We start from the raw sequence: 24,638 nt of genomic DNA on the forward strand, positions 1-24,638 counted from the left end.
TGCAAAGAGCAAAAACTTTACGAAATCTTCCATGCAGAAATTCAAATAAAGCAAAAACTAGAACTTATTCCAGGAAAGACTTTGCAGAAGTGAAGCAATACAGAGAGGTGGTTGAACCAGGGTTTCAGGGATTCAACTTTCTGTAGTCTCTCCACTTTTGTTTGACTGTTCTCACATGTACACAGCACATGGAGCCTCTCCCAGCAAATAACACACTGGTGACACTGGAGAATAACTAGAAGTGGGAGATTCTGATGATATATAAGTTGGAGACATCATTTTTCTTGTATTGTCATAAAGACTGACTGGGCAGAAATAATTCACCCCTTATGTTCAAGAGAGATGCTTAATAATTTGCAAGGCGCTTTTATAAAGCCGTTTGTATCATATTTGATACGTGAGATTCTGAGACGTCTCTTTTTTCTAAACCAAAATCAAGTGTGGCAGACCACTGTCCTCTCCAGAACCAACTCCAACAGCACCCCGTAAAAGAGGCTGCAGTGTGCCTCTTGTGCTAAAAAGTGCTATGCAAAAAAAAAACAAAGAGAAAAATGTTGTTGTTCATGTTCTATATTGTCAAAATGTTATGGGCAAACTTTGTTTTTGTGTCTAAAGTTAACATAGTCGTGAGCTAAAAGTTGCCAAAATCGCCTAATGTATCATATTTGATACAAAAAAAAGTCATAAACAAAATTAAAAAAAAATTGGGATTTTGTTAAAAGGTTCAATAAACATCTCATTTCCAAAAAATTAGAATTTTCTGGGTATTTTTTGATGTGTCCGGCTTTAAAGGGTTTTAAACTACATCCTGCCTACATGACTAGACTCTCTTCTCAAAAAAGAGAGACCTGCAAATGTATCTTCTCAGAAAAGGCCTGTAGATGCACACATCCGCTTTTGCAGCATAAAATCAGCGTGAGTGCTGCTCGGTGCCCAGGCTGACAGGAAGCAAGCTGCCTGTTAGACTGTGCCTTGAAACCTCAATAAGAAAACAAGAAAGACACATGCGCTTAGGGTCTTAATTCTCAACAGATCTCCTGCTATAAACTTCCCACAACAAAGGTGAGAAAATCAAGTCATAGTTTCTAGTATGGAACCTAAAAAACAATGGTTTTACAAGCTGAAACATGCATTTAGCAAGAGTCGTCTTGCACCCAAAGTGGCTTTGGGTTTTATCCTCACGGGACTAGAGAAGCTGATGGGGCTGGAGTTTGAGTGTCCTTGCAGTCCTAAAAGGAACAAACTGTTTTCATCAGCATTCTTCATCGTTCCCGCCATCATGGTCTTCATCTTGATGTTGATCACTCAAAAATGCAGATGTGATAAGTCCAGCGGATTCACATGGTATGAGTGGTTCAAGAAGACTGTGTCCAGTTTCGTGCCTGCTTTCGTGTGGCTGATCTTGTTGTTCTTCGACGGCCAGTACTTCACCTGTGCTATGACAGACTGGAAGGGTAGATTTGTGCTCATTGACAAGGCAGCTCGACAGAAGTGGTGTGAGCCAATTAGTGAAGGAAATTTCACCACACAAGAGCTGATGCTCCGCTCACAAGAGTGGATTTATGAGTCTCAGGTGAGTTAAACCATTTTTTTACATGATCAAGGAGAAAGGAGATATTTCATTGTTTAATAACACACAGTGTGTCTGTACTCTCCCCACACCCCAGGTTATAGCCATATCCCTCCTCATCGTCCTCTGTCTGAGTCTCACAGTGTACCTAATCCTAAATTGTTGCCAAGAGAAGAAGCAGACGGATCCCACTGAGGAAATGGAACTTCAGCAAATGTCTTGAAAAGCCTTTTCAAAAGTGCAGTCAGGACGCTTTGACAAAAGGTTTTCCCCTAAAGCAGCTCGTGGGTCTTCATGGCTCTGTTGTCCGCGTGGATATAACTGTGCTTCTGTTTTTATTCTGCATTACCAGCGAGTATGTGATCGGCATCATGGGCTCGTTTCTCATTATTTGGTTTCACTTTTATTTCTGAATCAGTTTGTTTTGTTGAGCAGAATCCTGTTGACATCAGCAACATCCCACTAAAAACAAGAGATCACCAGGAATCTTCATCCCATCAATCAAAATGGACACATTTAATTGTTTAATACATTTTTTTTATTTAACTTTCCATGATTTTCCTTAGTTTTAGCTTAACTAACACAGGTGGTAATGACCAGGCAGCTAATATCAATCTGATGCATATTTGTTTGAGTGGTTGTTAACGACTAAATGTATAATTTCACTTTAAATATATTTGTTTTTTCACGTAACCATAATTCAGGTCAAACTAGATTAATGATTGATCATCAAGATCAACAGGTTGTGGAAATATTTTGTGTTACAAATTGTGGGGCTTGTTTTTTGTTCTTTGATAAAAGTATTGATTGGAATAAAGCCCTCGGAAAGTGTCTCAATGACTCAATGATGACTGAGATGATCGTCATGACTCATCCTAATTATTTTATTATTCCTGTTTTAAATAATATTCTTGGAATCAAACTAAATGCACTTTTCATAACTTGATGTGAAATCACCAGGAGCCATTTGGTTAGAAACAATATTCTTTTCCAAGTTACCTGAACAAGACCAACAGTTTTATAATATTTTTATTTCAATACAACATTATTCACACAATATGTGAAATTTGCTGGTAGATAATGAATTTGCAAGTTCTAGTTCTAAGTTCTGATAGAATCAATTCTGAATTAATCTGAATTAATTAATCTTTTTTTTTTATTCTTGCTTAATTTTTGCTCTCACCCATCTAGAACACAAGCATCGTACTAGAGCAGCAAAGGTCATGAAAATGAGCAGCGTGATTCCAGCTAAGAAGAGCATCACGTCTACAGAGTGATAGGAATACCAGGGCAGCCTGTAGGACTCAGTCCTCAGGTGAGCTGCACCTTTGTGTCTCATGACAAACTCTATCCAGAAGAGGGCGCTGTCCATCGGCTTCATCGGCGCGTCTCTGTGCAGTCTGGAGAGCCTCTGCATGTTCATCCTGTAGGAGGGATCGTTCAAAACTTCCTGAATACCTTGAAAGAAGATCTCTTCAGTCATAGTATAAAAATCCAGGACCTTCCCTGCACCCCTCAATTCAAGTCTATTTATATTATCATTTTGATCATAAATCAGAGGAAGTCCAATGATGGGGACTCCGTGATACAGAGCTTCCTCAACTCCGCTCGTTCCTCCATGAGCCACAAACAGCTTTGTTTTGGGATGTCCTAATTGATCATTCTGTGGCATCCAGTCCACCAGTAAAGTGTAATCACATCTGTAATCACATCGTCTGGTAGCACGCACGATCACACTCTCTGCTCTGCACTCACTACATGTACAAAATCCAAAGATTAAAGAACGCAGCTGTGGAAACGCTGGTTCTTTATTGAAGAGGATTTCCTGCGATATGAATTAGGACGGACTTTTGGATGAAAGTCGTCTTTTTATTGGACTTTGTCATTGATTGTTTGGACTGAACCGGACGGTTTGCTAACCGGACGGATTGCTAACATGGCGTCCGACAGGAGGAACATCAGAGATCATCAGACCGTGAGTTACGATTTTACACGGAACACAGACACTTTGAAGAGCAGACATCGGTGCGGAGGATCTTAATTTTTTTTTTAAAGTTTTATCGATCTCGCGGAGTCACCTGCCCGCTGCTAGCGCCGGCTTGTTTTTAGCCACGGTGCTAACCTGGACTCACCTCCGTGTGCTGGCACGGTGCCTAGTGTGGCTGTCCCCCAGCTCAGGCTGCGGGCATGATGGCGGTGTGTGAGTCCTGCCTCCCCACGTTCTCCAAACTGAGGGAGAGCATCTCCGGGCTCCAGTCCGAACTCAAGGAGAGGGACAAATTCATACTCGAGTCATCTGCTGTCGCCTCGACCCAGGAGAAACATATCGCCCGTTTGAGGTCCGAGGGACAGGGTCTGCGGGTCGACCTGCTGGACCTCTCCACTGTTGCCATCTCCCAGGCGAAACATATCGCCCTCCTGAAGGCATCCGGCGCTGGTGACCGGAGCACGACGGCCACGAATGACACCACCCTGCCATGGACTGGGTCCATCAACGCTGAAATTCCAGCTACAGCACCGGCGGAGTCCTGCCGGCACCGCCAGGGAGCCATGCCCAAAGGAGCGGCTCATTCCACCTCCTTCCTCCGCCCCACGGAGTCGCAGGGTTTCATCGCCAGGGACGGAGCAGGAGCCCTAGTGAGCTCAACACCGCTCAAACCAAAGGAACCCTGGTCGGTGGTGGCCAGGGGCGCTAGGGCCCGTCCGTCTCCCCCTCCTCCGCCCCCGTATCTGCCACTGGATAACAGATACGATATCCTAAGCCTGCAGGACTTCCCTCCCGTGGGCGCTTGTTCCAGCTCGCCTCCTGGTCCTGTCCGTCCAGCTGGCTCTCACCAGACGAGGAAGCAGGGTCAGCCCACTCGACCTGGCTCTCCGCTACCATCCTGTCAGGAGCAACCACGACCCGGCGCCACCATCCCCAGGCTCCTCGCCGCCACCGCCGCACCTCCAGACGATCAGAGGCGGCCACTCAGGTGCAGCGCACCCCCGCGGTGCTGGTGGTCGGGACCTCAATGGTCAGACACGTGGCGGTGCACGATGGCCGGACCTTCTGTCACCCCGGTGCCCGTGTTGCGGAGGTTACATCCTCGGCCCTGCAGCTGAGTGCACAGCACCCCTCGGCCTCCACGCTGGTTCTGGAAGCCGGCATCAACGATCTCAAATTTCAGCAGTCGGAGGTTCTGAAGCAGGACTTCATCTCCCTGGTGGACCGTCTGCTGGACACGGGGAAGCGGCTAATTATCTCCGGCCCGCTTCCCCCACCTCGCTACGGTGACGTCTGTGAGGGTGATGTTTGGTCACCCGCGCTGTTCGTTCACTAGACTCAGATCAACCACACAAACAACAGGAGGCCTTGCAAGGGAGAGCTGACGAGCAGTTCAAGCTTCCTCTCTCAACTCCGTCCGTCTGCTGCTCGCTCTCCTCTTTTATTTGGTGCACACAACATTTATGTCAATCTGACCTCATGATTCCTTCTCCTCCTATCACGACTTCCTCGTGTCCTTGAACATGGTACCTCTCAGTGCTGGGTACCTAACAGCTTCAATACTTGGTTCAAACACTCATACATTCCTTTTGATTAAACATTCTAAATCTACTTACTATACTTACTATAGCATTGAAACGATAATAGTAATAACAACAATAACAATTCTTCTCACACGTCGTCACCAGCCGCCTCCTCCAGCTGCACCTGTGGCTGAAGGGGTACTGTTTGGGCAACAGTATCCCCTTCGTTGACAATTTTGCTGCCTTTTTAAATAGACCCCATCTTTTTAAACGGGACGGCCTTCACCTAAACCACGAGGGGTCCCGGCTTCTATCTTTGAACATTGACTTGACTGTCCGTTCCTGCGCAACATCCACCTCCTGACTATTGGCTAGAACACATGCACACCAACACTCTGCCCCCCACTCACACTCACATAGACGCTCACCCCCCGCACGCCCCACCATACATGCCCCTCCACCACTACTCCCATGTCTGCCATCAACATCACAGATCACTCACTCCATTGACACCATCACTTCATACAGACAGAATCCCAGGACTGTTCCCAGACGTGACAGTGCTTTTATTGTTCCTATAAAAAGACATGATGAGCGCACGTCCGGCGCGGACATAAAGATGGCCGTGCTGAACGTGCGCTCTCTTTTAAACAAATCTTTTATAATAAACGATTTAATTTTAGACAAAAACCTTGATGGTATTCTTCTTACCGAGACATGGCTTGGCACTGATGCACCTGCTGTTCTCACAGAGGCTTGCCCCCCACATTTTAACTTTTTATTTTCTACAAGGGGGGGTAGGAAAGGAGGTGGAACCGCTTCGATAACAAGGACCGAAATGTCTTCACGCGAGGTCTCTTTAAATACGTTTTCATCATTTGAGCATCATGCCTTTGTTTTTAGCAGCCCTCCGATTTTAAGCATAACAGTTTACAGACCACCCCAATACTCCACCTCTTTTATCAGCCAATTCTCTGAATTTTTATCAATCATTTATGCTAAATACAATAGGATTTTAATAACTGGTGATTTTAATCTACACCTCAACAACGCCTCGGACCCAGTGTCCAGAGAATTTTTAAACCTCCTTCACAGTCTGGATTTTAAACAACATGTCACACAGCCGACCCACAACAGAGGGCGCACCCTGGACCTGGTCATAACCTATGGCCTGTCCGTGGGTGGGTCCTCTGTTGTGGATCTGGCCGTGTCTGACCACTTTTGCGTGTTTTTTAACATCACCAGTTTTAACCAGCGGGGGGCCCCTGTGATAACGGTGAGGAGACGTTACCTGACTCCTGAAGTGGCTGCAAATTTTATCCAGATTTTACAGAGCACTCCTGCAGAAATTTTACCAGCACCGTGTGATTTTATTGTTGACACTTTTAACAATAAATTAAAGTCAACACTGGGCTCTGTGGCTCCACTTGTCACAAAAACTGTACGACCAAAACGTGCACCACCGTGGAGAAATGAAGAAACTAGAAAACTGAAAAGAACCTGCAGGAGTGCTGAGAGGAGGTGGAAGAAATCCAAACTGACCATCCATAAAGAAATATTTTATCAACACCTCAAAACCTACAATAACACAATCAAGCAGGCAAGAACCTCTCATTTCAAAAAACTAATCTCCAACAATAAAAACAACCCCAAATTTCTATTCCACACCAATGAGCTTTTAACCAACGGTAATTTTAACAGGTGTCCCACAACAACGACTGACACCCTCTGCGAGGCCTTTGCAGACCACTTTAGGAGTAAAATCGATGCTATTAGATCCAGTCTTTTATCACAGCAAATTTTAATCAACAACACTCCTGGATCATTGCTTCCACCTGAGGAGACACTGGAGAGTTTTGTCCTGGTTGATGCGAGGACACTTGGTCGAGTTTTCTCCCAAGTTAGGCCCACAACCTGCCTTTTAGACCCAATTCCCACACCGTTTTTCAAAACATTTTATGGATTCTTTGAGGAACATCTCTTATGTATGGTGAATTGCTTTCTTCAGACGGGTGTCTTCCCCACCTCCTTTAAAACGGCGGTGGTGAAGCCCCTTCTGAAGAAGAGCAATCTAGACCCCAGCATTTTAAATAACTATCGGCCAGTATCCAACCTACCATTTTTAAGTAAAATTTTAGAAAAACTTGTTTTTAACCAAGTAAATGATTTTTTAAACTCAAATGATATTTTAGAGAGGCATCAGTCTGGTTTTAGGATGAACCACAGTACAGAGACAGCCCTTTTAAAGATTTTAAATGACATCAGGTGTAACCTAGACAACAAAAAGCTCACGGTGTTGGTTCTACTGGATCTGACCGCCGCTTTTGATACAGTAGACCACCATATTTTATTGAATAGACTGAAGAACCTGGTCGGCCTCTCTGGTACTGGTTCTTAACTGGTTCACCTCCTACCTTAGTGATCGAAGCTTCTTTGTAAGTATGGATACATGCTCCTCGAGAATCCATGAGACAAAGTGTGGGGTTCCCCAAGGGTCAATTTTAGGTCCTACCCTTTTTAATCTTTACATGCTTCCTCTTGGGGATGTCATCAGGAGCCACGGCATCAGCTTCCACAGCTATGCTGACGATACGCAACTGTACATCACCGTGGCTCCTGATGACACAGGGCCAGTTGATGCCCTTTTTAACTGTATTCTAGATATCCAGTCATGGATGGCAGAAAACCTCCTACAGCTCAACCAGGACAAAACAGAAGTCTTAGTTATTGGTCCTGAAGGTCAGAGAGAGAAACCTTTTCCAAAATTGAAGGATTATAAGCCATCTCAATCTGTAAAAAATCTGGGTGTGATCCTTGACTCTGACCTTAGTTTTATTCCACGCATCAAAAACATAACAAAGGTAGGTTTTTACCACCTGAAGAATATAGCCAGAGTCCGCCCGTTTCTCTCTCAGGCCAGCACGGAGGTGCTGATGCACGCTTTTATCTCTTGTCGTTTAGATTATTGTAATGCCCTGCTCTCTGGTCTTCCAAAAAAGAGCATCACAAACCTACAATTATTACAAAACTCAGCTGCACGAGTGCTGACGAGGACCAGAGGGCGGGAGCACATCACACCGGTTTTAGAATCGCTGCATTGGCTACCCGTGCGTTTCAGGATCGATTTGAAGGTTCTTTTATTAGTTTTTAAATGTCTTAATGGTCTTGGCCCGACTTATTTATCAGACATGCTTTTATTCTATCAACCCTCGCGGTCTCTGAGGTCCTCCGGCACCGGCCTTTTAACCATCCCACATGTAAGCACTAAAACGCACGGGGAAGCGGCCTTCAGTTATTCTGGTCCCCGACTGTGGAACAGCCGGAGAACCTCAGGGCCGCAGAGACTGTTGAGATTTTTAAAAAGAGGCTCAAGACACACCTTTTTAATCAAGCCTTTAATTGATTTTCTGATTATTTTCAATTTATTTTATGTCTTATCCTTATTTTAGTTGACACTTTTACTGTTTTACTCCCTCAGTTCTTAGTCTCTCAGTTTTTAGTCTTTACACCTTTCATCTCATTTACTGTTTTAGTCTGTTTTAGTCTTAGTACTGTTTTACTCCCTCAGTTCTTATTCTCAGTTTTTAGTCTTTACACCTTTTATCCCATTTACTTTTTTAGTCTGTTGTAGTCTTAGTACTGTTTTACTACTCCAATTCTGAGTTCCTCAGCTTTTAGCTTTTATACCTTTTATCCCATTTACTGTTTCAGTCCTTCAGTTTTTAGCTCCAGTGTCTCCTCATGGTGTTTCCTCATGGGGGCCTGCCAGGCTGGGAGATGTTTCCGGTCTACCGCTGGAGGTGCTGTCCCATTGTCGACCCTGGCCTGGGTGGTTAGGGGGCTCTGTGCTTTGGTGTGGAGCCTCCGGTCTGTCCGGGTCAGGGTGGTCTTTGTGGCGGTACCACCTGTGGTCACGGACCGTGACCTCCCTCGGCCTGGTGGGCCTCCAAAGGTGGCGTCTCCTTCGCCTCAGGTCTCGGTGCCCAGCCATGTCTCAGCTTGCCTCAGCTTGTTTATGTGTGTGGGTGTGTGTGTAAGTGTGTTGTATGCATGTGTGTGTGTCTGTCCTTTTCTTGATTCTGTTGTTCTCTTTGCTGTTTTTATCCTTTGTGAGGCACTTTGTGCTACCTAGCATATGAAAAGTGCCATATAAATAAAGATTGATATTGATATAAAGTGTTGTTGCCCAGAGTTGCTGCTTTGGCACCCTTGTATCTCCAGATGACCTTCTGAGGCATTTTAGCAAAAGCTGCAGCGACCTTATCAGCCAGATCCTGAGGAAGCTCAGCAATGAAAGTCCCCAGAGACATGATGATGACTCCGTGTTCTCCTGAACTCTGCACAAACTCTTCCAGGTGTTCAGGTAAAGGCTTGGCAGGTTTACACTGGAACCCTCCCATATAGACGACATTAGGCATGGTGGGACGGGGATACTCAAACACAAAGTCCACTCTCATCAGCCAGAGATCAGCCGCTTGAAAAATACCAGGGCAGCCTGTAGGACTCAGTCCTCAGGTGAGCTGCACCTTTGTGTCTCATGACAAACTCTATCCAGAAGAGGGCGCTGTCCACCCGCTTCATCGGCGCGTCTCTGTGCAGGCAACCCGAGGTGGGGAGCCAGCAGGACCCCTCCTCCGTCAGCAGGATCTGTCACAACTAGGTCAAATTTGGAAGCTTGGAAGGATTCCATCAACTCTTTACTCTCAAAAGTGTATAATCGCTTCACATGTTTTCCTGTGCAATTCATAGAAGCTGTATTTCAATCTTGACAACTTGTTATGGTGAAATGTGTCGTTTTCCCTGACAGCAACGTTGAGTGTGATGGTCTAGTAATGTAGAGATGTTTGGCTGATGTACCAGCTGTCCGCAGCCTGGATCACCATCACCTTGTGCAGCTCCTCAACCAGGACCCTCATGTTCACCCAGTGGATTCCTACGTGTGGAAAACCAAAACGTTACCACCAAGTATTGTTGAAATTATGGCGGTGGGAAGGCAGATTACGGTTGCAAAGAGCAAAAACTTTACGAAATCTTCCATGCAGAAATTCAAATAAAGCAAAAACTAGAACTTATTCCAGGAAAGACTGTGCAGAAGTGAAGCAATAAAGAGAGGTGGTTGAAACAGGGTTTCAGGAATTAAACTTTCTGTAGTCTCTCCACTTTTGTTTGACTGTTCTCACATGTACACAGCACATGGAGCCTCTCCCAGTAAATAACACACTGGTGACACTGGAGAATAACTAGAAGTGAGAGATTCTGATGATATATAAGTTGGAGACATCATTTTCCTTGTATTGTCATAAAGACTGACTGGGCAGAAATGATTCACCCCTTATGTTCAAGAGAGATGCTTACTAATTTGCAAGGCGCTTTTATTAAACTACATCCTGCCTACATGACTAGACTCTCTTCTCAAAAAAGAGAGACCTGCAAATGTATCTTCTCAGAAAAGACCTGTAGATGCGCACATCCGCTTTTGCGGCGTAAAATCAGCGTGAGTGCTGCTCGGTGCACAGGCTGACAGGAAGCAAGCTGCCTGTTAGACTGTGCCTTGAAACCTCAATAAGAAAACAAGAAAGACACACGCGCTTAGGGTCTTGATTCTCAACAGATCTCCTGCTATAAACTTCCCACAACAAAGGTGAGAAGATCAAGTCATAGTTTCTAGAATGGAACCTAAAAAACAATGGTTTTCCAAGCTGAAAGATGCATTTAGCAAGAGTCTTCTTGTGTCAAATGCGGCTTTTGGGTTTATCCTCACGGGACTAGAGAAGCTGGTGGAGCTGGAGTTTGAGTGTCCTTGCAATCCTACATGGAACGGATCGTTTTCACACGCATTCTTCATCATTCCTGCCATCCTGGTCTTCTTCTTGATGTTGAGCATTCAAGGATGCAGATGTGATGAGTCCAGCAGGTTCACATGGTATGAGTGGTTCATGAAGATTGTGTCCAGTTCCGTGCCTGCTGTCGTGTGGCTGATCTTGTTGTTCTTCGACGGCCAGTACTTCACCTGTGCTATGACAGACTGGAAGGGTAGATTTGTGCTCATTGACAAGGCAGCTCCAAAGAAGTGGTGTGAGCCAATTAGTGAAGGAAATTACACCAGACAAGAGCTGATGCTCCGCTCACTAGAGTGGATTGCTACGTCTCAGGTGAGTTAAACCATTTTTTTACATGATCAAGCTGAAATGAGATGTTTCATTGTTTAATAACACACAGTGTGTGTACTCTCCCCACACCCCAGAAAAGAGCCATATATCTCCTCATCTTCCCCTGTGTGGTTCTAACAGGGTACCTAATCATAAATTGTTGCCAAGAGAAGAAGCAGACGGATCCCACTGAGGAAGCGCAACTTTCAGAAAGGTCTTGAAAAGCCTTTTCAAAAGTGCTGTCAGGACGCTTTGACAAAAGGTTTTCCCCTAAAGCAGCTTGTGGGTCTTCATGGCTCTGTTGTCAGCGTGGATATAACTGTGCTTCTGTTTTTATTCTGCATTACCAGCGAGTATGTGATCGGCATCATGGGCTCGTTTCTCATTATTTGGTTTCACTTTTCCTTTTGAATCGGTTTGTTTTGTTGAGCAGAATCCAGTTAAATATGTAATTTCACTTTAAATATCTTTGTTTTTCCACGTGACCGCGTTATCAGACTGATATCCAGCCAGTCCGACCCTGCTGATCAACAGTAATTCAGATCAAACCAGATTAATGATTCATCATCAAGATCAACAGGTTGTAGATATATATTCTGTGACAAATTGTGGGGCTCGTTTTTTGTTCTTTAATAAAATAATTGATTGGAATAAAGCCCTCAGAAAGTGTCTCAGTGACTCAATGATGACTGAGGAAGTTGTCTTTATCCACTGATTTAAAGCTCTCTTTTGTTCTCTCTAATTCGCTCTTGTTTACACACATACATTTTAGATCCTGATTATTCTAGCAGATCCTGTGGAACGCTGAAATTGTTTAAAAATCTGTTCTTGACAAAATCTCGTTTTTCCTTTTTGGTACCTAAAATACTGTAGAAATGTTTTGACTGGGTGACATTTATCATCGTCATTACCCATCCTGATTATTTTATTATTCCTGTTTTAAATAATATTCTTGTAATCACACTAAATTCACTTTTCATAACTTGATGTGAAATCATTTAATCTTGATAAATAATATCAGGGGCCATTTGGTTAGATAAATGCAAGTGCTGTCACAGCCCCATTCCCCCAGTTCCCTCCTGCCCCAGTAATTTTCCACTCTCCCCGCCTCTGCTCCACTCTCCCTGACTCTGCTCCACTCTCCCTCCCTCTGCTCCACTCTCCCTCCCTCCCTCTGCTCCACTCTCCCTCCCTCTGCTCCACTCCACCTGCCAGCCACTCCCACCCCGTCAGTTCAACTCCACTCACCTGCAAGCACAGCTGCAGCTTATTCCCAATCAGCCCAGTTTATAAGCCTCCCCTGTACTCTCAGTCTTTGCCAGATTGTTCTTCTGCTTCGATGCGAGACTTTCCAGCGTTATTTCCCTTCCCTGATTACCTGTTACCGACCCTGCCTGTTTTTGTTCTGCCTGCCTCGCCGGTTCCCTCGAAAACCTACCTGCTTTCTGCCCCTGACCACGACTTCTGCCTCAGCGTTTCTGGTTCCTGCCCGCTCGCCTGGTCCTGACTTCTCCGCGTGGCCCCGACTTCGCTGCTGCTCACCCCCAGTCTGCTCAGCTACATCATCGGCCTCATCTCCTGTTAACCCCCTTCTGTCACTCCCACCCGCTGTAAACAGGACTGTACAGTTCTGAGGATTCACGTCCTCCCCCCTTGGTTCCGCACTCCGACTCAGCTCAACCCAATTCCCGAGCCTGAAACCCACTGACTTTGTGTGGGCCCTGGGCCTGAAGAAAGGACTGTTTCCTGTGCTTCCTTGTCTGCCTGAGTTCCTGTTTGCCCGTGTGCTAATAAAGGTCATTACCATGGTCCAGTTTTCCAGAGTGCTGCTTTTGGGTCCTAATCGCTGCCGTCACGTGCTGTCATCAAGCAATATTCTCTTCCAAGTTACCTGAACAAGACCAACAGTTTTATAATTTTATTTGAATACACCATGAATCACACAATATGTGAAATTTGCTGTTAGATAATGATTTTTCGAGTTCTAAGTTATAAAAGAATCAATTCTGAATTAATGTCTTTTTTTTAAATTATGCTTAATTTTTGCTCAAACACATCTAGAACACAAGCATCGTACTAGAGCAGCAAAGGTCATGACAATGAGCAGCGTGATTCCAGCTAAGAAGAGCATCACGTCTACAGAGTGATAGGAATACCAGGGCAGCCTGTAGGACTCCGTCCTCAGGTGAGCTGCACCTTTGTGTCTCATGACAAACTCTATCCAGAAGAGGGCGCTGTCCATCGGATTCATCGGCGCGTCTCTGTGCAGTCTGGAGAGCCTCTGCATGTTCATCCTGTAGGAGGGATCGTTTAAAACTTCCTGAATACCTTGAAAGAAGATCTCTTCAGTCATAGTATAAAAATCAAGGGCCTTCCCTGCACCCCTCACTTCAAGTCTATTTATATTATCATTTTGATCATAAATCAGAGGAAGTCCAAGGATGGGGACTCCGTGATACAGAGCTTCCTCAACTCCGCTCGTTCCTCCATGAGCCACAAACAGCTTTGTTTTGGGATGTCCTAAGAGATCATTCTGAGGCATCCAGTCCACCAGTAAAGTGTTGTTGCCCAGAGTTGCTGGTTTGGCACCCTTGTATCTCCAGATGACCTTCTGAGGCATTTTAGCAAAAGCTGCAGCGATCTGATCAGCCAGATCCTGAGGAAGCTCAGCAATGAAAGTCCCCAGAGACATGATGATGACTCCGTGTTCTCCTGAACTCTGCACAAACTCTTCCAGGTGTTCAGGTAAAGGCTTGGCGGGTTTACACTGGAACCCTCCCATATAGACGACATTAGGCATGGTGGGACGAGGATACTCAAACACAAAGTCCACTCTCATCAGCCAGAGATCAGCAGCTTGAAACAGGGAGATGTAGTCGGTGCCTGGACCAAAATATTTTTTAATTAAGCCTTCAAAGGTTGGTGCGACATTCCAGTGCATTTGATATTGCAAGAACCCAAACATAAGCACATTCTGGAGTCTCTCAAAAAATCTCATCTGATCTGACAGCTGTGTTCCTGTGAGTGGAATGTAAGAAATAGGAGAAGGTGCAATATCAAAATGACCTTCACCATGACTCGTCCACCTGGCATTGAAAACCAGAGGCAACTTTAAATAGTTGGCAAGTATAGCGCCAACTGGTGCAACAGGGTCTGTTAAGACAAGGTCATAGTTGGTGTTTTTTATTGACTGCATTAGATCTTTGTTCTCCAAGAGCATTTTAGCAAACTCAGATGTTTTTTCTAACATCTCCTGGTTCTTTTCTGCCTGTTCAATTTCCAGTTTGCAACGTGTCCAGAAAGACTTCCCTTCCCGACGGATCTCCAACAGCCTGGCTACGAAGGTCGTTATGCAGCTTTCGTCAAATCCTGAAGGGCTATCAAGCGTGATTGAATTGTAGAACGGAGACTTTTCTTCAATGTACCAGCTGTCTGATGACCGCACGACTGAGACCTGATGTCCCCTGGAATGAAGGGCCTCGATAATGACTTTCATATTCACCCAGTGGCTCCCGTCAATCGGAAAAACGAGAACTTTCCCACCGTGGACCACGGTCGGGCAGAGGAAGCATAGAGCCATCCACAACCAGAGGCCCTGCATTTTTACCCTGCCTCTAAAAGAGATCTAACAAAGACAAAAGTGATTGAGATGATTATTGACTGTCCATAAGCTGTGTGTGATAAAGTAATGCCTCCTCTATAATCACACTTGCATTACCAAAACAATAAAAAGCCATAAGATTTAACAATTCAAGTAAGCTTTTCGTCATACCCTGAAAACACAATTATTTCGTTTTTAAATCCAGGGAAATATGACTTTAAAATAGCATTTTTTACCTTTGTGTCGCCTCTTATTCTATTCTTTGGCTGGAGAACAAAACAGATGCTTCACTTTTGACTTTCCGAGCAGAAAAGGACTTTGGCACTGAAATACGGCGTCACTGAGCAGCGATAAGAATGCATAGGGGAGTTTGTGGATCACGAAGTGAAACATCAGGACCCTTAACCCTTGTGTAATATTGTTGTTACTCAGCCAGCGTTTGGGGGGTTTGATGGACCCGTTGCATTTTGTGGCTTTCAATGCCTCACAATCAAACACTTTTATGTTAAAATAGTGAACAGATGTTTACCTTATCCCAATTACAAGCAGTATAAACAATAAATATGGTTAATATTTGCCCTTTACCTTTGTTAGGTCACATTTATAACTTATTATTTAAAACATAATAAAGAAAATCAATTAAAATCAAGATGAGTGATGAGTGTATGATGAGTGTAAACAAATTTACAAGTGAAGCAAGGTTTTTCAAAACTACTGACTTTTATTTCTTTGAACGTGAAATTTAACCCATTCAGGTGCACAACACAAGCTGAACACATGAACACAGAGTAAATATATCAGTCAAGACAACACATCAGCCCCACTGAACACATATCCTTTTAGCCACTAGCCCAGGGGTGGCCAACCAGTCAGAGCCTAAGAGCCATATTTTTTACTGTGTTACCGCAAAGAGCCACATCACACACATGGGCACACAAGAACATCACCTCATCACCTCATCCCTTCCTCACACACACAGACCTCTGCTTAGCCAGATTTATTGTAAATGTCACACACCAACATGATAATGACAGAATTTGACTTCTACAGACCACAGGCCAGTCATTTTCAACAATGAACATTGTGTGCACTGTCTCACACACACAAACGCTCAATTCAACTAAGTCCACAAACAAAAATATAATAATTTAAAAAAAAAAAATTCTCTTACTATGCATGTTGCTTAGTGGGACTTCTGGCATTCCTTGCTTTGAACAATCCTCTTCAAATCTGGCTTGTATTCAATTCTTTCACGTGGGTGTCAGTCAGAACAGATCGATGCTTTGGTTTCACGTGTTTCAGGGTAGAAAACATAGACTCGCAGACGTATGTTGACCAAATATTGACAGTATCTAAAGCGCAGCCCGTTTGACATTGGGGTATTTTTCCATTGGCACACTTTTCCAGAACTCAATGGCCCCTTCCCTTGAAGCAGGTTTCAGTTGGTCCTCCTCACAAAGATCGATAATCTCCAACTCAGCTGCAGCCTCACCTGTGACTAGCGGGGCTTTAAAACAGTGCGGCTCCACATTAAAAGGGGCAGCGAGGAATGCAATCTGTGGCCTTTTCAATTGTAGATCGCGGAACCGAGTCACGAAGCTTTCGTGCAGGTTTTCTCGTTTGGCTGTGCATTTTTTCCTGCCATTTTAAAGGCGAACTTGACACTAATTGTTTACTCAAAAGATCTTGTCCCGACTGAGAAACTTTGCGGTATTTTCATCTAACGCGCATGCGCTTTTGGCGAAAGTACCGTATTAAACTCAAGCGAAGCGAACACGCACATTAAAAAAACACAAACCCAAACTTTGATATGAACGTTAGAGCCGCATGAAACCAGGCAAAGAGCCGCATGCGGCCTGCACTAGCCTATACAATACATGAGGGGCAGAGCTTTATTGTGTGTGTGTTGCACATATACTTTTAGCACTTGATGCATGTATATTGTGTTTTCCTGTCCATCTTGGGTCCGCACACTTCACACCGCTTCTTCTTGTTGCTGCTGTTCACAACCTAGAATAATGAAAAGGTCAGGAATTTTACTAACACCTCTCTCTCTCTCTCACAAGACATGAGTGCCAGACATGTACTGCAACAGCATCACACATTTACTTCAGGCTCTGCAGATTGTGGTTCTGTAGGTTGGGTGGACAGGGCACCAGCATTCTCCTTCTGAATCCTCCTCACCATGGCCGCAGAGGCTGGTGTTCTGGGGATATGTTTTCTTCTCTCGATTTGTGGTCTCACCAATGCCTTTCCCAGATCCACAAGAAAGAGCCGTCTTTTCTGGAGCTTCACTCGTTTCCACTCTGGGTTCGATGCCATCCAAATGACAAAGGCATTGTACGCTGAGATGTCCAACATGTCAAAGAATATCACCAGTGGCCAGCGTAGAGTCCTCCATTTGCAGCTGTAGGCCGTCACCAGCTTGTCCAAGTTGTCTACCCCTCCTTTTGTGGCATTATAATCCATGATGATCTCTGGTTTGTGATGTTCCTGGTCACACATTCTTCCATCCCCCTGCAGTGTACTCATGAGTACCACATTCTTGCCTTTCTTTGGCACGTAGGAGACCAGGGATGTGTCAGCCGTGTATGCAAACTGGGATGACTTGACAGGCCTGTTCTTTGAAGTCAGCAGTTGAGGTGGGAGCTCTGACCTGTTTTTCCTTATTGTTCCCACAATGGTCAGCTTCCTCTTCAGGAGCTCCTGTCCCAGTTTGTGCGAGGTAAAAAAAATTGTCGCATGTGATGTTGTGTCCACTGAGTCCCTGAGACATGTCGAGGACAACTCTCATTCCTTGTTTTTTCTCGGGGGCTCCTCCATCAGGTTTCCCTGTGTAGACTTGTAAGTTCCAAGCATATGAGGAAGTGGCATCACAGGCAGCCCAGATCTTTATACCATTCTTTGCAGGTTTAGATGGTAAATACTGCCGAAAGGGGCAGCGGCCCCTAAATGGCATCAGCTGTTCATCAATGGTGACATTTGGCACAGGGTTGTACAGCAGGGGGAGGCGGCGCACCCACTTGTCCCACACGGTCCTGAAGACACCTAGTTTGTCTCTCTGCCATCGAGCTGGTCTGTCATCTCAGTTGTCAAGGCAGATAATCCTGGAAATGATGTGAAAGTTGTCCAGAGACATTGTTGCACGGAAAATTTCTCTGCCAGTTTCTGCATCCCACAGGGATTCTGCGGATTCCCCTTTGGACCTGAAAACTCCAGCAAGGATGAGAACTCCGAAGTAAGCATGTAATTGGGTTTGGTCCATTTCCTTCCACCTCTCTCCAAAAACACGTCTTCCTTCTAAATTAGTGCAGTCAAGAATAATTTCCTGGATGGAATCTGGGATGAAAAGCTCAAAAGAAGACTTGATGTCCTGTGTGTGAGTAACTGCCATCTGTGTTGGCCCTGGTTGCATCCTTATCACATTGGCAGCCTTGTGGGGTGGCTCTTTTCTTGGGCGAGAAGACCATTCAATTTCAGAATTTTTTGACATCTCACTTGCTCCATGCTGACTGGCTTGTTCTGGGCCTCGGGCTGGCTGCTGACTGCTTGGTCCTGGGGCTGGTTGCTGATGGCTTGGTCCTGGAGCTGGTTGCTGATGGCTTGGTCCTGGGGTTGGCTGTTGATGGCTTGGTCCTGGGGATGGCTGCGGACGGCCTGGTCCTGTGGCTCGTCTATGTTTTGGAACTGGCTGATGCTCAATCTCATCATCTTCTTCAGAGTCACTGTCAGACTCTGAATTTTCAGAAATGTGATCCTCAAATTCTGAAACCTCTTCTTCTGAATCCTCTCCCTCTACATCATCATCAAAAACTTCTCTATCTTCCAAAATCAATTCCAGGGCCCTCTGCGCAGAGTAACTGTTGGCCAACTTCACCGGTTGTGATAAGAAACCACACTGGCAAAGCCTTTGTGTTTCTGCACCTGCGGTTCCCAGACAATGTTGCAACATTGTTTGTCAACACTGTCTGCTCTCATTTTCTCGCACATTTGACCCTCTGATGTTCTGTGTACCTACACTCTGTTCTCCTCCTGTCGAGGTCTGCTGTGTGTGTGTGTGTGTGCGTGTGTGGGTACGTATGTGTGTGTGGTACACAGAACATCAATTTCCACACTTCTATTAGCCCCAGGTCCAGTGGACCCAAAAATCGTATCTGTAAAAGAAATGTGTGTGTGGGGGGGGGGGGGGGGGGGGGGGGGTATGGTGTGTGGTCATTAAATATATATTCTGACATATGTTCTTCACAGAAAATGAGCCAAAGTCAGTGAGTCTCAGTTTGAAAAATTAATTAATTTGATCATTTTTTCTTTTAATAAAAAGTGAAAACAGGTCCCACAGACCCGAACACCACACAAGGGTTAAATACCTTCACATGTTGACTTTCCACCTTGCTGAAAACCACCTTCTCCTTGACTTGTCCCTGTCCCTCATGTTTCTAATCTTTGCTCTTATTCTCTCCATCTGATTTAACCAGCAGTTTCACACAGCTATGGTTTGACCCTGCTAGTGAGACACGTGCTAATAACATTCCCAGTGTTCCCAGGTCTCAGTTTCTGGAATACAGATGTTGTGAATTTCTTCTGGTGGTGGTCGAGAGGTGCTGATGAGAAAGGAATCTTCATAGACACCATAGACACACAGGACTTTGGGACAACTGTCCTGAAGAGAATTGTGTTTGCTTTTTTCTATACATTTCTGTTTTCTGTTATAGTTAGTTTAGAAGTAAGGGATAGTATAATCTTTAGCAAGAGTAAAGATAAGCAGTCAGTTGACCCTTCCTTGACATGATTGTTGTTTAGATAGCTGTAATCAGCAGGAGACAGTCAGACGGGAAGTGTTAAACCCCCAGCGTAAAACTTGACAGCATAGTTTACTGGTGTTGATATGTTCCTCTGCAAGAAGCTGAACTTTCACCTGGCCATTTGGGAAACAACGGAAAACAAGGACTGTGTCAGCATTCAATGTAACGGGAAGAAGATGAGGTCATCCAAGAAGAAGGACTGGATTGGACTGAATTAGCATCAATGATTTACATATGTGTTTCTATAAAAGACTGGGTCAAGGGATAGTTAGGTTGTCAGACTTCATGCCCTGGCATTTGACTTTGTTATTGTAGGGTTATGAACTGGCCCGGAGCTCTGTAATATTTGTATCTTGAATTGTTTCTATTTGCTCAATACATTTTGAAATTGGTATTTTTCTTCTTGAAGTCTTCATTCAAAGAACACGCGGATTAGCAGTGACACATGTGAGGTATTGCGATCCAACACCGCGGCTATTAAAACTATAACATCATTTCCTGGCCATAACACCAACACATTCCTCGTGCCAGCATGCTCAGTTGCCAATCCTGTACATAACACTAGTGTACAGACCAAAAAAGATAAATTCAGAATCAGCTGTCCTTTTTAGCTGAAATGATCAGTGCAATAAATCTCATGGCCTGTCTCTCCTCCAGAGCCACTACTTCAGTCTTTCACAAAACAAAAAAAAGGTCAAATTGAAAAATTTAGAAGAAGTATTCTAAAACATCGACACAAAAATGTACACCCAAACTAATTATCTTTACAGTGTGTCTAAATTACTCCCCCAAAAGCTTAATTGAACTAACCAGAACCCCAATATGTGAAAAAATCTTCACTTTACTTGCCGGCTTGGAGCGGGAGTTGGTCCGAGGAAGCAGATGGAGAAGAAGACAGCCACAACCGATCCTGTTCTTGACGCCAGCTTTGTGGTGAATTTCTTCTGGTGGTGGTCGAGAGGTGCTGATGAGAAAGGAATCTTCGTAGACACCGACTTGGTTATCATATGTTTATTGGAGAGAACAGTCAGGTACCTATCGGACACTGCAGTTCGCCCAGGGAAGGTTTCGTGGTCCTGTTGGTGAAGAACTCTGAAGTGCTTACATCGATAGCTCCTATTTATACAGTCAAGTAAACACATTCAGGCTTCAGATACTACCCTGCTGATAAACAGTAATTCAGATCAAGCCAGATTAATGATTCATCATCAAGATCAACAGGTTGTAGATATATATTCTGTAACAAATTGTGGGGCTTGTTGTTTTTTGTTCTTTAATAAAAGAATTGATTGGAATAAAGCCCTCAGAAAGTGTCTCAATGACTCAATGATGAATGAGGAAGTTGTCTTTATCCACTGATTTAAAGCTCTCTTTTGTTCTCTCTAATTCGCTCTTGTTTACACACATACATTTTAGATTCTGATTATTCTAGCACATCCTGTGGAACGCTGAAATTGTTGAAAAATCTGTTCTTGACAAAATCTTGTTTTTCCCTTTTGGTACCTAAAATACCGTAGAAATGATTTGACTGGGTGACATTTATCATCACCATTATCCATCCTGATTATTTAATTATTCCTATTTTATATAATATTCTTGTAATCTTGTAATTCATGAATAATATCAGGAGCCATTTGGTTAGATAAATAAATGTGCGGTCATCAAGCAATATTATCTTCCAGGTTACCTGAACAAGACCAACAGTTTTATAATATTTTTATTTCAATACACCATTAATCACAACACAATATGTGAAATTTGCTTTTAGATAATAATTTTTCAAGTTCTGATAGAATCAATTCTGAATAAATGTCTTTTTTTAATCACGCTTACTTTTTGCTCTCACACATTTAGAACACAAGCGTCGTGCTAGAGCAGCAAAGGTCATGAAAATGAGCAGCGTGATTTCAGCTAAGAAGAGCATCACGTCTACAGAGTGATAGGAATACCAGGGCAGCCTGTAGGACTCCGTCCTCAGGTGAGCTGCACCTTTGTATCTCATGACAAACTCTATCCAGAAGAGGGCGCTGTCCATCGGCTTGCTGGTTTGGCACCCTTGTATCTCCAGATGATCTTCTGAGGCATTTTAGCAAAAGCTGCAGCGACCTTATCAGCCAGATCCCGAGGAAGCTCAGCAATTAAAGTCCCCAGAGACATGATGATGACTCCGTGTTTTCCTGAACTCTGCACAAACTCTTCCAGGTGTTCAGGTAAAGGCTTGGCGGGTTTAAACTGGAACCCTCCCATATAGACGACATTAGGCATGGTGGGACGGGGATACTCAAACACAAAGTCCACTCTCATCAGCCAGAGATCAGCAGCTTGAAAAATACCAGGGCAGCCTGTAGGACTCAGTCCTCAGGTGAGCTGCACCTTTGTGTCTCATGACAAACTCTATCCAGAAGAGGGCGCTGTCCATCCGCTTCATCGGCGCGTCTCTGTGCAGGCAACCCGAGGTGGGGAGCCAGCAGGACCCCTCCTCCGTCAGCAGGATCTGTCACAACTAGGTCAAATTTGGAAGCTTGGAAGGATTCCATCAACTCTTTACTCTCAAAAGTGTATAATCACTTCACATGTTTTCCTGTGCAATTTATAGAAGCTGTATTTCAATCTTGACAACTTATTATGCTGAAATGTGTCGTTTTCCCTGACAGCAACGTTGAGTGTGATGGTCTAGTAATGTAGAGATGTTTGGCTGATGTACCAGCTGTCCGCAGCCTGGATCACCATCACCTTGTGCAGCTCCTCAACCAGGACCCTCATGTTCACCCAGTGGATTCCTACGTGTGGAAAACCAAAACGTTACCACCGAGTATTGTTGAAATTATGGCGGTGGGAAGGCAGATTACAGTTGCAAAGAGCAAAAACTTTACGAAATCTTCCATGCAGAAATGCAAACAAAACAAAAACTAGAACTTATCCCAGGAAAGACTGTGCAGAAGTGAAGCAATAAAGAGAGGTGTTTGAAACAGGGTTTCAGGGATTAAACTTTCTGTAGTCTCTCCACTTTTGTTTGACTGTTCTCACATGTACACAGCACATGGAGCCTCTCCCAGTAAATAACACACTGGTGACACTGGAGAATAACTAGAAGTGAGAGATTCTGATGATATATAAGTTGGAGACATCATTTTCCTTGTATTGTCATAAAGACTGACTGGGCAGAAATAATTCACCCCTTATGTTCAAGAGAGATGCTTAGTAATTTGCAAGGTGCTTTTATTAAACTACATCCTGCCAACATGACTAGACTCTTTTCTCAAAAAAGAGAGACCTGCAAATGTATCTTCTCAGAAAAGACCTGTAGATGCACACATCCGCTTTTGCAGTGTAAAATCAGCGTGAGAGCTGCTCGGTGCCCAGGCTGACAGGAAGCAAGCTGCCTGTTAGACTATGCCTTGAAACCTCAAAAAAAAAAAAAACCCAAGAAAGACACACGCGCTTAGGGTCTTGATTCTCAACAGATCTCCTGCTATAAACTTCCCACAACAAAGTTGAGAAAATCAAGTCATAGTTTCCAGTATGGAACCTAAAAAACAATGGTTTTCCAAGCTGAAAGATGCATTTAGCAACAGTCCTCTTGCACCCAATGTGGCTTTTGGTTTTATCCTCACGGGACTAGAGAAGCTGGTGGAGCTGGAGTTTGAGTGTCCTTGCAGTCCTTCATGGAACGGACTGTTTTCATCAGCATTCTTCATCATTCCTGCCGTCATGGCCTTCATCTTTATGTTGATCACTCAAGGATGCAGATGTGATGAGTGGTTCAAGAAGACTGTGTCCAGTTTCGTGCCTGCTATCGTGTGGCTGCTCTTGTTGTTTTTCGACGGCCAGTACTTCACCTGTGCTATGACAGACTGGAAGGGTAGATTTGTGCTTGTTGACAAGGCAGCTCCAAAGAAGTGGTGTGAGCCAATTAGTGAAGGAAATTTCACCAGACAAGAGCTGATGCTCCGTTCACAAAGGTGGATTGTTACATCTCAGGTGAGTTCAACCTTTTTTTCCATGATCAAGGAGAAAGAAGATATTTCATTGTTTAAAAATACACAATGTGTGTCTGTACTCTCCCCACACCCCAGGTTATAGCCATAATCCTCTTCATCATCACCTGTGTGGGTCTCACAGGGTACCTAATCAGAGAATGTTGCAAAGAGAAGAAGCAGACGGTGACACCAGATCCCATCGAGGAAATACAAATTTCGTAAATGTCTTGAAAAGCCTTTTCAAAAGTGCAGTCAGGACGCTTTGACAAAAGGTTTTCCCCTAAAGCAGCTTGTGGGTCTTCATGGCTCTGTTGTCAGCGTGGATATAACTGTGCTTCTGTTTTTATTCTGGATTACCAGCGAGTATGTGATCGGTATCATGGGCTCGTTTCTCATTACTTGGTTTCGCTTTTACTTCTGAATCAGTTTGTTTTGTTGAGCAGAATCCCGTTGACATCAACAACATCCCACTAAAAACAAGAGATCATCAGAAATCTTCATCCCATCAATCAAAATGGACACATTTAATTGTTTAATGCATTTTTTTTATTTAACTTTTCTTGATCTTCCTTAGTTTTAGCTTAACTGACACAGGTGGTAATGACCAGGCAGCTAATATCAATCTGGCGTATAATGTTGGTTCACTTATATTTGTTTGAGTGGTTGTTAATGACTAAATGTGTAATTTCACTTTAAATATCTTTGTTTTTCCACGTGACCGCGTTATCAGACTGATATCCAGCCAGTCCGACCCTGCTGATCAACAGTAATTCAGATCAAGCCAGATTAATGATTCATCATCAAAATCAACAGGTTGTAGATATATATTCTGTGACAAATTGTGGGGCTTGTTGTTTTTTGTTCTTTAATAAAAGAATTGATTGGAATAAAGCCATCAGAAAGTGTCTCAATGACTCTATGAATGAGGAAGTTGTCTTTATCCACTGATTTACAGCTCTCTTTTGTTCTCTCTAATTCGCTCTTGTTTACACACATACATTTTAGATTCTGATTATTCTAGCACAT

The 24,638-nt window shown here is 44.0% G+C and overlaps 3 protein-coding genes and 1 pseudogene across 9 annotated transcripts in view; 2 read left to right on the plus strand and 2 right to left on the minus strand.

The window, feature by feature from the left end:
• The window catches only part of LOC105418373 (UDP-glucuronosyltransferase 2A1-like), a 72,443-nt gene that overhangs the window by 36,375 nt on the left and 11,430 nt on the right, over nt 1–24,638 (minus strand). The window contains exons 2-5 of one of the 6 annotated variants that reach the window (XM_029846688.1): nt 15,067–15,170; nt 13,386–14,854; nt 13,034–13,120; nt 9,577–10,013 (exon numbers count right to left, since the gene is read on the minus strand). In XM_029846688.1, coding sequence (XP_029702548.1) covers nt 13,117–13,120; nt 13,386–14,830 — 1,449 coding nt within the window. In that variant the 5' untranslated portion in view covers nt 14,831–14,854; nt 15,067–15,170 and the 3' untranslated portion in view covers nt 9,577–10,013; nt 13,034–13,116. Of the gene's footprint in view, nt 1–9,576; nt 10,014–13,033; nt 13,121–13,385; nt 14,855–15,066; nt 15,366–20,477; nt 20,894–24,638 lie in introns of those variants that run through there. The other 5 variants (XM_029846687.1, XM_029846690.1, XM_029846682.1 and 2 more) reach the window with 5 other exon arrangements.
• Nucleotides 905–2,401, plus strand: LOC105419826 (uncharacterized). The gene is made up of 2 exons (XM_011621530.2): nt 905–1,573; nt 1,668–2,401. Exons 1-2 carry the CDS (start codon nt 1,091–1,093, stop codon nt 1,791–1,793), a joined length of 609 nt encoding a protein of 202 aa, XP_011619832.2. The 5' UTR covers nt 905–1,090; the 3' UTR covers nt 1,794–2,401.
• LOC115252194 (uncharacterized) lies at nt 10,715–12,333 on the plus strand. 2 transcript variants are annotated; one of them, XM_029846725.1, is made up of 2 exons: nt 10,715–11,232; nt 11,325–12,333. In XM_029846725.1, exons 1-2 carry the CDS (start codon nt 10,750–10,752, stop codon nt 11,448–11,450), a joined length of 609 nt encoding a protein of 202 aa, XP_029702585.1. In that variant the 5' UTR covers nt 10,715–10,749; the 3' UTR covers nt 11,451–12,333. The 2 variants fall into 2 exon arrangements, with proteins under 2 accessions (XP_029702585.1, XP_029702586.1); XM_029846726.1 differs by having other exon boundaries at nt 11,300–11,448.
• LOC115252164 (piggyBac transposable element-derived protein 4-like) lies at nt 16,561–18,998 on the minus strand (annotated as a pseudogene).

The sequence above is a fragment of the Takifugu rubripes genome, chromosome 13 (assembly GCF_901000725.2).
Source record: "Takifugu rubripes chromosome 13, fTakRub1.2, whole genome shotgun sequence".
NCBI classification, from domain to species: Eukaryota; Metazoa; Chordata; class Actinopteri; order Tetraodontiformes; family Tetraodontidae; genus Takifugu; species Takifugu rubripes.